This window comes from Camellia sinensis, chromosome 5, assembly GCF_055761805.1.
Source record: "Camellia sinensis isolate YWXY chromosome 5, ASM5576180v1, whole genome shotgun sequence".
Taxonomy (NCBI): Eukaryota; Viridiplantae; Streptophyta; class Magnoliopsida; order Ericales; family Theaceae; genus Camellia; species Camellia sinensis.
The window spans coordinates 138915060-138931815 of NC_138965.1; the positions used below are offsets into that span (position 1 = coordinate 138915060).

General features: G+C 34.2%; 2 protein-coding genes across 2 annotated transcripts; one reads left to right on the forward strand and one right to left on the reverse strand.

The window, feature by feature from the left end:
- Positions 1-2965: 2965 nt before the first annotated feature.
- On the forward strand, positions 2966-10989 carry LOC114290004 (putative inactive purple acid phosphatase 27). The gene is made up of 13 exons (XM_028233870.2): positions 2966-3525; positions 3625-3712; positions 4768-5037; positions 7549-7657; positions 7869-7986; positions 8172-8304; positions 8438-8625; positions 8752-8938; positions 9128-9195; positions 9447-9540; positions 9700-9888; positions 10045-10125; positions 10729-10989. The coding sequence occupies exons 1-13, from the start codon at positions 3149-3151 to the stop codon at positions 10783-10785; spliced, it is 1959 nt and encodes a 652-aa protein (XP_028089671.2). The 5' UTR covers positions 2966-3148; the 3' UTR covers positions 10786-10989.
- A 399-nt stretch (positions 10990-11388) lies between these two features.
- Positions 11389-15413, reverse strand: HCF153 (high chlorophyll fluorescence 153). Its single transcript, XM_028233871.2, has 2 exons — positions 14956-15413; positions 11389-11815 (listed from the first exon to the last, which is right to left on the reverse strand). Exons 1-2 carry the CDS (start codon positions 15244-15246, stop codon positions 11684-11686), a joined length of 423 nt encoding a protein of 140 aa, XP_028089672.2. The 5' UTR covers positions 15247-15413; the 3' UTR covers positions 11389-11683.
- Positions 15414-16756: the final 1343 nt, after the last annotated feature.

Here is a 16756-nt window from a genome sequence, read left to right on the forward strand (position 1 = left end):
GCAAAATTTCATAAAGGAATATTTGGTATGGGTTCAAATACCTCGGCTATACCCTAAATTGGTATCGGAGCTAGGGTTTTTTCAGATCTAAGAGGGGTTTTTGGTTCAGTTTTTCCTAAGTATTTGGTTTCTAAGCAAATCCGAAGCCTATGGTCTATGCAAATGAACAAGAAATTCGAAGGCAGAATCTGGAAACAGAATAAGAAGACCAGACATGAAATATAATTCAGAAATCAAGATTGAAACAAAAAACAAGAGCAAGAATCTGAAAGACTGACAAAGCAAACAGAAACAGAACGAAGTTGAGGGCCAAGAAGGATTCAAAGGCAAAATTCAAGAATCACAAATATAGAAACCCAAATCCACAAAACAGTGAGTGAGTGTGTGGGGGCAGTGCGCGCAAATCACAAATGTGATTGATAATCAAAAGGCACAATGACAAACTTCAAAACATAAAGCAGATTCAAGGAATCGACTCATGATACAACAATGAGTGCGAGATTCAATAAACAACAATGTAGTAAAAAGAGCATATGGCGAGTTCATGAAAAAAACATATTCAGAACAGTGGAAGACTGAGATTTGAAAAGACAGAAATTAAGAACTTACCAAATAAAGCCGAGAAAACGAGGCTAGAAAGAAATTCGCTGGAGTCCAACGATGGTATTGTCTAGAGCCTGATGGTAAAAAGTTCGCCGGAGAAGACGAATGAAATGGTTGCAGAGCTTTGGAGAAACAGTAATGGCGGTTCAAGAGTGGAAGTTTAGAGAGAGAAAATTTACGAAACGAGGGAGATTATTTTTTGCAAAAGTGAAGAGATGGAGAGAGAATGAAAAGTTTTGTCAAAATTGCGAAAAGGCAGCAAACCATAATGATGTGCCTTGGACGACGTGTCTATCAAGCGGTGTGCGCAGTAGTGACGCGTCTTGATAGCGCGTGTCAGGTACGAACTAATGAGAGAATGACGCGTGGCGAAAACGATTGGGAAAACCGTGCGTGACAGCTCATAAGCAAATAAAACTCTTGGAGTTCTTGATTTAATGAAGCAAAAACCTCGCCTAAAGGAATGATCTCAGTTAAGATACTTAAAGAACTTGGTTCTTGGTTCTTGATCCTTGATAAAAATGGACAGTTAAGAATTGGGTACTTAAAGCCGACGAGTCATCATCTCGGTTGAAGGAAATAATGAATTTTGGCCGACATAATGTATGAATAAGTAGTGTAAGTTCTATCACCTCAAGTTGCCGAGGTAATAGAACTTAGGGGGCAGTTTTGGGGACATATTTTTTAATTAACAGCACGTGACCAAGGTGACGCCGAAGCATCGGCCGAGGTGCCACGTGGCCTGGTCTTGATGCCAAAGTGATCTCGGCTAGGCCAAGGTTATCTGCGGAGATATCAGAATTCGAGGTAAGCAGATAAGGGATAAGAGTCCTAGAACTGTGGAGGATCTCGGTCTACATAAAGATAGAGCTCTTAAGAAGTTTATCCCTATCTAGATGGGAGTCTAAGATGAATATTGAGCCTGAGTCCATTGAGGTTAGACTTTTACAGGAATCAGGTCAGTGTTGGCTATAAAAGCAAGGCACTCCCGTGGGTTTCGAGCATGTGTGATATACTGTAAGTAGCAAGTTCTTTCTTGTGAGTTAAGCACAATTGGCTATCTTTGAGAGATAATTACTGACTTAATCATCGGAATGCCCCCAGGTGGACGAACCATTGCCGGATTCATATCTTTTTGTGGCAGGTTGTTCAAGCTTAATCTATTCTGTTGATGCTCCCTTGCTGAGTTTCCCTATTTGGTTGTGTGGTCAAAAATCAACGCTCACAATTTTTATTCACACTAGACGGGAAAAAAACATTTAAAAAAAGTAAATAAAAAAAAGGAAGAAGAAGAAAAAGAAAAAGGCAATATCTAAAAGATGGCTTCTCTTGGTAAATATAACTTACATTAAATTACAGGTTGTGCTATGCAAATTATAATATTTATGGGATTGATTTCCACAAGGGTCATAACTAAAAAAAAAAAAGAAAAAAGACTCATAATCAAACAACACATAATTTAAAACGAAATATTTTTTTAATCATAACTAAAATAATACCACAATGAGTTAGTTGGTAATTTGAATAGTTTGAACTAGGAAAATTATTGGAAAGATGATAGATATAGTAAGTGTGATTTATTTTATATAAATTTTAGTTTATATTTTTAAATATTTTGTTCAAAATTTATGGAACTGCCACTGCTTAATTAGAGTATGTATGACCATTCCAGTGTGTGCATACAATTATTTTATCCACAAGGCAACTCATTGTTCATGCCTTGCTTGTGAGTTTACTCTAGGTTTCGGAATACGTTTCAAGTACCGTATTGAACTTGTTCTTATCACCTCTTTTAAAATACGCAAAGAGTTATCAATTGCATGTGTTAGAAATTAGAACAAGATGGTTCAATAAAAGTGGGAACTTGATCTACAATGAAGCCACCTGTCAGTTAATGTGATATACAATAATCTCAAATACCCAAAAAAAAAACCCACAATATGAGACAATAAACCAATCAAATTAGCAGGTCAATGTTTGGGGCGTCAAACAATACAATTTATATCCTAAGAAAACAAAAGGACGAGAAAGAGAGACCGATAACATCAATATATATTCTAGATAGTATCTACACAACCACCAGGGTACGTTGTTGGAAGAAATTATCTGCTGTTCTTTATAGTTAGTTACACAACGCTTGTGATGTAACACAAATTTCAATCACAAAATCAAAGACTTGTCTATGATACTAGACATGTAAAAAAATTGTGATCGATTCTACAAATAAATTTCAGGTACTTAGAATTTTTGATTGGGAAATGTCCTGAGAGCACCAAACGTAATTTGCAAAACGATAATAAGCAAAACTGTCCCACGTAATGTTCGCCTAGTATATGCCTTGCACGTTGTATACCATAAAAATAGGATCGAGAGATTCCAGAGAGTCCCATGCTCCCATCTCCATCTACTTGTCCATACTGGGAATTCTGCATCAACTGCCTGCACACTTTCATACATCTTTTCATACATATATATTATCTAATTTAATAGTCATACACATAGTTATAGATAGCGACAGAGAGTCAATATATATAAGTATGCACACATGTGCCTTATGATGAACACCAACCCACAAATGGAGCTACACTTTTCTTTCAGATTTGTCTTCACTTTCTTTATTTTCTTTCAACCTTGTCTTTCTTCTTCTTCTTACTTTTCTTCTTCATCATCATCATCATCATCCTTGCTTCCAGTGATTATCAACTCTACCCATGAATTCAGAAACTATACTGCAATATCAGAGTTCCGGGTACTAAATAGAAGAGTTTTGGGTCAGTGTCCTGATCCAAACCCATATCTTCAAATAAATGTCAGTTCGAATTCTGACCTTTCTGACGATGAATTTGTTACGGTTACTGTCAGCGGAGTTTTGGTTCCAGGGGACAGTGATTGGGTTGCCATGATCTCACCTTCTACTTCTGAGTAAGAACAACACTAAGCTTTGTTAAATTGCTTTTATATTTCGTTTCCAATGTTTATGGTCCGTTTGTTTATTTGGTTTGTGTTGTGTTACACATGCAGTGTCTCAGACTGTCCTCTTAGCTCCCTTCAATATAAACAGACTGGTGATCTAAGTAGCCTTCCTCTTCTTTGCCATTATCCTGTTAAGGTGAGCACTATACCTATATGGGGATGAACCCAAAGATATGTATGTCCATGATAACATTAAAAAAATAATATATATAATTTTGACATCTCTGAAGTTCAAAAATCTGAACTTGACTGCTATGTTAGGATCCGTCCATCATGAGTCTTATTTTGATAATTTAAATCGTTCATTTTGTAAAGTCATTTGTATGTTTTGTTAATGAAAAAATATACTTATTCTATTCCGATAATTGTAATCATTTTATTTTATCGCATTTGTTTCCAAAAAACGGAACAACAAATATATTTTTAAAAATAAGCTATCTATTTTTTTTAGACAAATGCAATAAAATGAAAATATTATGATTATTGAATCGACTTATTTTTTTTCTCTAAGAATGATATATGTATAAAATCTTACAAAATAAACGATTCAAATTATCGAAACAAGACCCATAGTGAGCCCACAAGTTCTAACATAATCATCAAGTTCAAATTTTGAACATAAAATAATTCTCATACAAAATGACATGCCTTAATTTGAACCTTTTGCTTTGATTTACAAAATTGGCATTGTCATGTCATTTTTAGAGCGTTTTCTGTATATATCCATATTTATTTCTTCATTTATGCAAAACTTGAGATTTTTTCCCCCTACTTAAATACCAAACAAAAAAATCAAAGATGAACAGTGTTTTGACTTTTCTTCTAATGAACTCGGTCATCTAGAAAAATGTGAGAAATGTTAGCATGCAATGCGTAACACTGGATTCGGCGTGCAGATAGATTATTGTATAACAATGATTGTTTTGTAGTTAATATATAACATTTTTGTTACTGTTAAGAAGGCTGCACATCAAAACACTTTGGAGTTATAGTAAATAATTTTTTACACCAGTTCCCAAACAAAATTTTTGTGAAATGCTTTCTTTGAAATGAGCCCAATGCATCTTGATGAGTGTTTGTTTTTGTTTTTATTTTTATTTTCAAGTGATACACACACAAGCCTTTCAGATACGTTATTTCTTTTTGTACATAGTTTTCATTATAACTCAAACATGCAAATGGCAAATGCAGGCACAATACGTGAACAATGATCCAGATTATATTAGTTGCAAGAAGAAGGAATGCAAGGAACACAACAACAAGGGGGAATGTGTAGTGAGCACTTGCAGTGGCTCACTATCGTTTCACGTTATTAACATCCGAACCGACATTGAATTCGTCTTCTTTACTGCTGGATTCGACACACCATGCATTCTCAAAAGATCAGTCCCTTTGAAGTTTGCTAATCCAAAACAACCATTATATGGACATCTCTCCAGCATTGATTCAACCGCAACATCGGTAATATGTCTATATATATCTAAATATTACGTCTGCAATTCCAATAAATTTCTGCCAACTTTGTTGGAATTATTGTAGGTTGTTTTGTTTAATAGCTTGATTAAGGATATTCATTTGGATATGCTTTTTGACTACAAATTAATAAATCATTAGCTAAATACATTAATAACAGTCCGCTTCTTAATTGGGTGCTAGATTTTACTGTATATTTTAACTAATCATATTCGAATTCTCTAAACATCGAATTTTCAGCTGTTGATTTAATAGTATCGTACGTACATATATGTGTGGATGTGAGGGTCACCTTTAAACCATTTATTTTGTCGGTCACTTCATATATATCATAAAAAATAAAATAAAATAAGATCAATCCGATAATTGTAATCTATTTATTATATCACATTTGTCAGACACCCATGCTAAAAAAAAAAGAAGAGAAAATTAGTCTAAAGTTCCTCTTCTAATTTTAGTAATGGAAGAGATCCATAATATTATTTTATGATATCTAAAGTCCCTCAACCTCACAACAATGCATTACAGAGAAATTTGGCATAAGCTTGAAACCTTCACCTCCTTTATCATCATCTTCATCCCCACAATCTTTCCCACTCTCATTTGCACTTTACAATGACCCATTCTGATCAAACTCTTCATTCTTATCAGAACCATCCCTAATCAACTCACTTGAATCACCATCACCCAAACCCTTCTCATCATCTTGTCTCTCATGTTCACAAAAATCTTTCTCAACCTCAACAATCAGAGTTTTGTTTGAAACTTCAACATCACAGACGTCATCATCGTTCAAACCCTCACTAGAAACCCTAACCCCATTTTCATGATCTCGAACAGCAAACCTAGTTCGGACGCAGAGAGAGCTGGTTCGGAAGAGAAATGGGCATTAATCTGAGCTAGGGTTTTTGTTGTATCGATTTTCATATTTGGAAAACATTTTATTTCCAATTCCTCCTCAATTTTCCCGAGATTTTCGGAGTTCATAACTGTAAACAAACACACAAAAAACATAGAGAGGAAAGTGAAAAATCAATCAGAGACTGTTGCTAGGCTTTTTAGCTATCTGCATTATAAAAAGAAGAAGAGATGCATACATCTAAATTTATACACAGTACGTGATAGAATATATATATATATATATATATATATATATATATATATATATATATATATAAAACAAACCCAATTTTCTCTGAAGTAGAGCACTAGAAACCAGAGAATTTATCTGGACCAAATCAGAGAATTTCTCTAGACTAACCCAATTTTCTCTGCACAGCACTAGTTCAACCCAGAGAATTTCTCTGGACCAACCCAATTTTCTCTGAAGCAGAGCACTAGTTTAACTTAGAGAAAATTTAGTCCAAATTAAAGAATTTCTCTGGACCAACCCAATTTTCTCTGAAACAGAGCACTAGTCCTTATTGTTGTTCAGAGAAATTTGAAATTTTCTCTATGATGTGTCCAGAGAAATTTGGAATTTCTCTGTGATTTGTTTAGAGAAATTCTCTGGATCGAATTTTCTTTGGATCGAATTTTTTCTGGATTGATGTTGAGGGACCTTAGACATCATGAAAATATTGAGCGTCCTTTATGCTATAAAATCTTAACATCAGGGACCTTAAAAAAAATTCCCCAAAAAAAAAGAATGGTCTACTTTTAGAAAAATTGTTTTTCTATACAACCTATGATAACATTGTAACTAAGTTTTTAGTTTCTTACAAAAATATATATATATATATATATATATATATATATAATAATGTTTAAATTTATTTATAAAAGATACTGTTACTTATAATTAAAATTCTCAATTTCTCTCTCTTTCCTTGCAAAATTTACTTGTTAAATTAAATTCATACAAGAATATATATTAATTTTTTCAATAATTCTAAGAACACAGATGTATTTCACAAAATGAAACACACCATTTGTCTCACATTTGTATTATATTCTGTGGAACATATCTATGTTCTGCTCTAAATTTTTTCAATTCACTTTCCATAGCCCTTTCACTTTTCACCATTTCTTTCTTTCTAATAAAATAGAGCCTAATAAGTGTATTACAACCCTGTGGCATAGACAAAAGGATGGAAACGAGGGATTGTAAAATTAATTTGTTTTTTATTTTTATTTTTTATAACTCGATATTTGATACATTGAACCGATTAACCGGAGAGACCAACTCTACCGTTCACAAATTAACTTGTCTAATAAGACTGCAGTGGAGTTGACTTCCTTTAATTAAGAATAAGATTGAAAAGAGTCGGAAATATCACTAACAGTCACCTCAAGTGAATCATGAGCTTATCACGCAGAAGAAGAAAAGAATTGGAAGTGAGACCTTAGTGTAGATGTCAACCACTTGATTGACAATAGATAAACTTTTTTCTCAAACAAAATAGTAATCAACTTCGATGTGTTTAGTCTAAATATGAAATGAAAGACTGTCACGTGCTTCACTCTCATGCATCAACAAGTTGATTACTATTTTTGCAGATGAGACTAACATGGGTCAGTGGAGATAAGGAGCCTCAACAAGTTCAATATGGAGGAGGCAAATCACAAACATCACAAGTCACTACATTTTCGCCAGATAATATGTGCAGTGAGTTCCTCAATATTTCCTTAAAATCTTTTTTTCTTGCCACTTGGTCTTAATTTGTCTTTCTTTATTTCTTGTTGTTCACTTTAAAATGTCATGTCTTTGTCATAATTGTCTTAGTGTTCAATATTACTTACAACTATATAAATTTCGTGGTGAAGTAAAATAAAAAAATTGTTTTGGTGGTTCTTGTTTGGTTGTGGGAAATTGACAGGTTCATCAATTCTACCAAGTCCGGCCAAAGATTTTGGGTGGCATGACCCAGGATACATTCATTCAGCTGTGATGACAGGACTTAAGCCTTCAAGCACCTTCTCCTACAGATATGGAAGGTACGAAACAACAATTTTATTATTTTGCAATCCATATATAGTCCATACCCTACAAGAGTTTGGGTTAAAAAACTAACGACTGTTTCTAGATAGTAATCTTTTATGCAAGCTTGTTCTTGTTTACACATGTGGATGGAATTAACAATATGGATTGTGATCTCTCATTGTTATTATAAATAATGTAGTAATTCAGTTGGCTGGAGTGATCAAATCCAATTCACAACTCCAGCCGTTGGGGGATCGGATGAACTCAGATTTCTTGCATTTGGTGACATGGGCAAGGCACCTCGTGATGCTTCTGTTGAACACTACATTCAGGTAACAATAACATGCATACATAATTAAAGATGTATCATTCATGTACTTTATAAATCTAGTAGAAAAATCCATCATTAACAAGCTAGCTAGGTTCTGATTTTGTCTGTGGCACGACATGACATTACATGTATAGCCGGGATCACTCTCAGTGACAAAAGCCATGGCTAGTGAAGTAGCTTCAGGGAATGTGGATTCTATATTCCACATCGGAGACATAAGTTATGCCACGGGATTTCTAGTAGAATGGGACTTCTTCCTTCACCTTATCAGCCCAGTGGCTTCTCAAGTTTCATACATGACTGCAATTGGAAACCATGAGAGGTGTGTTGCCTTAATATTCTCATTACTATGTATGCACATATATATATGTACATATTCTTGAAATATTAATTCACTTTCTTTCATAATGTTAATTGCTTGCCTTAATTAATGGATGACATTTTTCAGGGATTATGTTGATTCTGGATCAGTATACACAACTCCAGACTCAGGTGGGGAATGTGGAGTTCCATATGAGACTTATTTTCCAATGCCAACCCCAGCAAAGGATAAGCCATGGTATTCTATAGAACAAGGTCCTGTACATTTCACTGTCATTTCAACAGAGCATGATTGGTCACAAAACTCCGAGCAGGTAAAATTCATTACAATATATATAATCCAATCCATACATACATACTCACCACTCATCATTCATCAGATCAGACCCAACCCATTACTGCTAGACTAATGATCTGCTTAATTTGTTCTTTACCGGTCTTGCAACAAAAAATAATTCCCAGATTTTTAACATTAAAATTTCGCCATCTTTCTTAATTTACAGTATGACTGGATGAATAAGGACATGGCATCAGTTGATCGATCAAAAACTCCTTGGATAATTTTTGCTGGGTAAGTGGTATCATTGTCATCTGCACTTGATCTAGGCATGCACAAATAGTGAAATAGTAATTCCATTATTGATATCCTAAGTAACTCATATCATTATTAATCTTTGGTTTGGGAAGCATCCTGAATCCAAGGACTCTACAACATGGACAAATGGAAGCAAAAAATGTACCAATTATATATATATATATATATATATATGTATGTATTTTCCTATTGATAATTGGATTGAAATGAAAATTTTTGAATTACAGGCACAGACCCATGTATTCTTCCTCTAGTGGCATTCTTCCAAGTGTTGACAACAATTTTGTTCAAGCTGTGGAGCCATTACTACTGGCCAACAAGGTTAGTAAATCCTCTTAAACCACTCAACTAATGAGCCCTTTCAACTGATTTCAATATATAAGTATATACATATTTTGTATATCATTTTTGTTTATGTACGTACCTATAGCATTACTCTTTGGAGGATTTACCTATATATTTGGAATCATGAATAATTAGGTTGATTTGGTGCTCTTTGGGCATGTTCACAACTATGAGAGAACCTGCGCTGTTTATCAAAATGAATGTAAGGCTATGCCTAAGAAAGATGGACATGGAATCGACACATATGATAATACCAACTACAGTGCCCCAGTTCAGGTAGTTATTGGAATGGCTGGCTTCAATTTGGACAAGTCTCCAGCTAGTGTAAGTTGATTACTTAACCCCCTCACTACACATATCTCTCTCTCTCTCTACACATTCATACAGAGGAGAGAGAAACAAATTATATTCTTAGTTATTGTAAGTTTATCCCTTGTGTCAATTATAATTCTAATCACATCAATTTTACTCCGTTGGCAGGCTGATAGCTGGAGCTTGGCAAGGATTTCTGAATTTGGATACGTAAGAGTACATGCCACAAGGCAAGATTTAACATTCGAGGTCAGTATTCTAGAAAATCTTCCCTCTATTATGTTATGTTTGGTTCTAAAAATTTGAATTTTAAATTTATCAAGGAAAAATAAAAAGTACTTGTACATATTTAATTTTTTTTTGTTACAAAACCTTTCTTCTTCTTTTTTATGGTTAGTGTATTCATTTTCTTCTCATTTTCCTATTTGAATTCATTTTTTTTTTCATATCTTTTTCCTATCACAAATCCAAAATTTTAAATAGCTTTGGATAAATACCAAATGAATAGGTAATTGATGTACATTTTTAACTCTTGAGTTTTACAGACAGAATTTCTAACAAGAATTCACTAGGAATGATATGTGGTAATGGTGTTAACTTATTACTATTCAAGACTGAAAATTATAGTTTCCATTTTTTGTTTAAAAGTTTTTAAATTAGTTATGATTAGATGGGTCACTAGTTTTATGCCTTTATCACCAAATGTATTTCTTAAATATCGAAAGTTTAAAAAATTGATAAATTTAGATTATAATTTTTCAGCTCTTAGACAAAAATTTGTGTACATATAGAGAGAGAATCATATAATTGGTTAGATTAAAATTGTCTCAATGTTCTGTATCATTTTTGCAGTATGTGAATGCAAATACAAGAAAAGTTGAAGATAGCTTCCGAATCACTAAAAGTTGAAGTACACCAGAGAGAGAGAGAGAGAGAGAGAGAGAGAGAGATAACATTTGTATATGTTGTATAATAATAAAAAATGAGAAAGCTATGGCAGAGTGAGTGTCTAGGCCAAGAGACGCTTTTGCATGGTTTGTATAATATGTACCTATGTTGTATCCAAAAATCAAAATTAAAAAATAAATTAATATATTGATATGGTTGTATAAATATGCTTCATAGGTTGCTATATGGATGCACCAACTTCATATAGTGACATTGCTCTCATTATTGAAATTGTTTGTCCACCTGATCCTTTTTATTGCTCAGAAATACTATTCAAATATTTTACTTAGAAATATAAATATGTGATTTAAATTCATTGTATGCATGCATAGACCCCTACAATACATCAATTCATCTCGACCTCGACCTCGACCACACTTTCACATTCAGAGTAAAAATTCTGTGGTGAACTTTAGGGTACCAATTATCTTTTATCTTTATCGCTCATTGCACACTATTCGTTAGTTAGTATGATTATGCATGAGCTTTGGTTAACTCAATGCATTCTACATTCTGGGTTCAACTCCAGTTGGATGTCGTTGTTCATAAAATACAGAATTCAGATTCGACAAGCAAGTGAAACATCCTTTGATCTCATAAAACCCTTCGATCTCAAAAAGTTATGTTCAAGGACAGCATCAGGTCTATAGAAACATCCATACAAAACTATGCACCAAGCATTTTGGGAAATTTTCTCCTGGATCACATTTCTTCAATTAGTCGAGGTGCTTCCCATTTTTGTTTCCAAAATCAGTTACCAGAATACCACATGACATTCTTTGGTTTCCAAGAAACAAGTACAGCTAAAAAAAAAGATCATATAGATTATACCAGAAAATGACAAACTCACAAAACCAGTCTACATGGATGAAGTCTCAGCTTCCCGTTTGGGCCGGTTACGAGTGCGAGGAACTGCAGGTTTTTCCTCCAAAGATAAACCATCATCACCATCGTCCTCTGCTGCTTCCATTATTGCTTCATTAATTGCCATCTAGTCCAATGAACAGATGCAAGTCAATCACAATACCATGAGCAAATAAATATTTGAAGAAAATAACATATTTGCTAACACCAAATTGTGATGCATTCTTCAAATTTTTGTAAATATTCCAATGACATCATCCTCCTCCTCATCAGCCAAGTAATGTGAGAAAGAACAAGTTCACAGAAACATGACGAGATGCTGTGATTAAAGAAACTGTGTTCTGTGAATCAACCAACAGTACACAAGGCACCATATCCAATATAATGGATTTAAAATATAAAAAAAAAACAGTCAACACCAAGTCAATCTGGTTAAGGACATCTCGAGTTGAAGTGTGCTAAATGATATTAGTGCTTCTCACTATAGTGTAAATAATCCCTGAAACATTAAATTATAATATTACCCACAGGATTAATGTCCATAACAAATCCAACAAAGGAATTAAACATTATATAGTGAACACAGAAATAGAACAGAGATCTTAACATACGGGCTTAAGACGCAAGATCTAAGACATGCATCCTAGACTCCTAGACTGTGCAATCGGAAAAAAAATGTCTTAAAGACTGGCGAAACAAACAACTGATTGAATCATTGAAAATTATTTACATTACTGATATAACGTAACAGGCATCCTTTTTAAGATTGATATGGATGGTTAAGCTAGTCGTGCAGCTGGTAGAGATATGAGTTGGGTTCTTTTCACTGTGGCTTCACAACACAAAATTCTGGAACTCCTTGCATGGGATATTGGAAACTTTCACAACGGTTTAGTGTCTATTTTTCTATGTTTGATTATGCAGTTATCCCAGGACCAAATTCCCTTGTTGATATTCTTAAGGGAGATCTTGAGAATCCGTGGATTATACTTTCTATGGCAGATTGCAGCATGCCTCCATAGCACATATGGAGTATTTGTCACCATTATCACAAAGCTAACAAGGTTGCAGGCATTTGGTTGACATGGTTGTGATCAGAGTTCAGAAAGAATTATTTTTCTTGTCTTGGTTACCCTATAAAAATAGGAGTCTTGACAGTATCAGCCTATCAGAGATCTTTATGAGATCAGAATGCTCATTTCCAGTCCAACTGTAAGGTAGCAGAGTCAAATTTTAGTCTAGGAAGGTACAGTGCTTTTCTAGTCTCTTTCACTCCAGTTTCTGTGGCCAAGATACTTATAACCCCCCACCCTGGTCAGCAATAGAAATGTCAACACCCAAAAGAGGAATCTAACATTTTGTAGCCAAGCTATTTTCAAGGGGGCTTGCAGTACCCTTTCATAGTATTTGAAGGCACAAATCTAGCCTTTAGCAGACACTAAAAGCTAAGAATGTAGATATAAATTATTTTCAGTAAGGATTAATTTTTTGGTTACTAATTCAGAACAGCCCAAAACAAAAATTTATAGAACCTCATTTCTTGATGTGCCAAAATGTTGTATGGACTGGAGACAATGAAATAGACAAATTTTGGACCCCTTAGACCATCCTTTAAAAATAAGAAAATGATAACAGTTCCATGCAGCATCCAGATGTGCTCATAGCCATACCAACCAGTGAAAATAACTCCAGAAAAAGGTTAGCAAATATATAATGCTAACTACAAAATTAAAAGGTAATTAAACTTAAACAAGTCCCATATATAATTAAGGGGTTATTTGGGAAGTGCTAGATTAGTACATCTTTTGACTTTTTACGAAAAAACGTGAAATATGGGTTAGGTTTGAAGTGATGTGGTAGAGAGGTGATGTGACTTAAATAAAATAATTGTGACCTAAATAGGATAATGTGCAAAAATAGCATGTACTATTTTAGCACATGCCAAACACCCACTAAGTTAAATTAACTACAATTGAAGTGACTATTACTTTGTCTTGGTTCGATTTCCATTACTTTGTTTCTACCTCTTTTCCCCAAATCCTAGGGTTGTATTCAGTGATGTGGTTGCAACCCTCAATTGATGTGGTGCCATATTGTGAGATGGTCTGGTTGTACTGGTGTCAGGTTTCCATGGATATGGAGTGGGGGTGTGGTCCACCATTGGTACTATTTTTTCGGATGAGAGCTGAATATTTTGGAGCCTGTTCATTGTCTCTCAATTGGAGTGTGTGATAGACTGTGGCCAATTCTGGTACAAATTTACTGAGTTCTTGGGGGTCTATTCTGACTGTGGCCATATTTAGTGTATTGATGCCAGACGCTTCGGATTCGCTTCACTTTCCTCCATTTTGGGTTTTTTGTTCTGGTCGTGGCCAATATTTGGCATGAGGCCCTTCAAAAGAGGTCCTTATCAAGGATGGCATTTAGAGGTGTAATGAGTTACACTATAGAGTTGTAAATACAAGTTGTCTGATGTGGGATGGCTTTGATGGATTTGTGGATGCAGATTTGTCTGGGTGATGAATCTGCTTAATTTTCTATTTTCTTGCTCAACTCCATTGTTTTAGCTATCTTAGCTTGTTTGGCTAATGGTGTGCTATTTTTCACCCAGCCTCTGGGGTTATGAGGTGTAGTGTTTCATTGAAGGATGTGGCTTAGGTGTTAGTAGCTAAAGGATTCCTTCAAGAATATTGAGTCGAACCCATTTAGAGATAGGGGAAACATTTGCCCCAGGTTGCTAAAATGACCACCATTTGTGACATTCTTGCCTTGGCTGCAATCAAAAAGTAGCCCTTATTTCAACTTGACGTGAAGAATGCCTTTGAACAACATAAGGGAAGGAGGGATCTGCAAGAATAAGTTTCCATTCAGCCTCCTCCAACTCCAGGCTTCTCTTGTGTAATATATGAGTTTTTATTTATTTATTATTATTATTATTATTATTATTATTATTATTATTATTATTACTATTTTTGTATAAAACTAACCGTCTATCTACCAAAAAAGAAAAAAAGGCACAAGATTTTATTATACTTGAGAAGAAGAAAAGAAAAGATTTTTATTACATAACTAATAACCAGAAGAACCGTGGTTCAACAGCATAGCGACACTCGTCAATTGACCATTAAATCAACCAAAGTATTCAAAATTTCTTTGAACCAGTTAACAAAAAAACCAAGTAGAACATTCTAATTGTTGAAACAAACACGCAAAAAAAGGGATATGAAATGGGTAGGAGGTGGAAGAAGAAGAAAAAGAATAAAAAACCTCCTGGAGGAAGTCACGGTCGAGCTTATCGGCGATTCGGGAGGCAGTGAAGACAGTGACGGCGAGGAGAGAGAGAGGGAGGACGAATGCAAAGATGTAGGTGCCAGTGCCGGGACCTGCTCGGGTCACCACAGACAAGCCTCTGATCGTCTTCCGAAGCGATATGGGTATGGAGGGAGAGTTGAGTACAAGTCGTCGGAGTGGGGTTGATGTTGATTTGGGGGTTCCAAAATGGAGAGTGGGGGTTGTGGTTGCTGAGTAGTTGCAGAGGATGATGCCCACACTCGCCATGGATGACCAATCTCCACCTTTTATTGTTTTTGTTGGCCCGGAAATATTTAGGCGAAATTATAAAATATATTCCGACGTCAATAAAATCTATCTTTTCATAACTTTTTATGAAAAAATTGGTGATAAATCTAATTTAAAGTGAATATATTTTTTTATTTGTCAGTGACAGGTTTACAATTTGTGAAATAATAATAAATTCAATTTAGAGAGAATTTGAAATGGGAATTGTTTTTAAGATTCTTAATAATAGTAATTTAAAGGATAAAGGATATTAAAAAAAAAAAGGAATGATGCTTAAAGTCTCTCAACTAATAGCGTGCGCTTTTTATTTATTTCTTGAACCAAAATACTCTTCACAATCAACGGAGAATCTGAACTAGATTCCGACAACTCAATTCCAGTCTTAACATTCAACTATCTTTACGAGCAAGAGAAGAACAGAATTAGAATTTCATAATCATCTTTACTATCGACATCAAGGTTTCGTTATCTTCTACGAAAATCTTTTTCATTCCTTCCTCACAAATTTCTCTAACCCGTTTTCACTGTTCATCATCATCTCAATTCATCTTCATCAAAGTGTATCTTTATCTCATGGCATATTGTTTGTAATTAGGGTTTCATCCTCACTCTGATAAGTTTTTCTCTGGAAACACAGTTAATTGCATTTTATATTAGTCTTCCATTAATTAGGGTTTCAATTTCGTAATAAAAGCTACATAAATTTGAAAAATATTTTTTCTCTGCGTTTTGAACTTATTCTTGAAGATTATTGTGTGATTTTGTCTGTAAATTTCTCTGACATTTTGCTTGATCTATATTTATTCTTTGAATTTTCTCTGGCATGTTTATTCCCCATTTGTTTCTGTTTGTTCCCCATTTTCTCTAGCATGGTTAATTTCTCTGTATTTCTCTGTGTAATTTTCAAGTTCAATTCATTCAAATTTCTCTGCTCTATAAATTTTTTTGGCATTTTAATTTTCTCTGAAATGTGTAATTTTCTCAGGTATTTTTATTTTCTGTACTTGCTAAATTTATGTTTATTTTTTGAATTTTCTCTGACTATATTTTACATCTATATATAATTTTACTCTCTTGTCTGTGTCTAAGTTTCTCTAGCATTTATAATTTTCTCTTGCCACATCACTTTTCTCCCTTGTGTGTGTCTGTCGTGTTTAATTTTCTCTAGTTGTGTCTATAAATTTCTCTGGCCTTTTAATATTATGTGGCTTGCTAGATTTATGTTTCTTTTTGGAAAATTTCTCTAGTATATTTATTTTGTTCAATTCTTGGTTTCTCTGTTCTGTAATTTTCTGTTGCTTTGTTTATTTTATCTTGCTAATTATGGAATGTAAATTTTCTCTGGCTTGCCATGTATAGTACTCTGACATTTAATTTTCAGTCTCTAATTTTCTCTAGCCACCTTAGTTTTCTCTCTTATGTGTGATTTTCTCTAGCATATTTAATTTTCTTTGGGATTTAATGTTGGCATCTTTATATTTTCATTGTC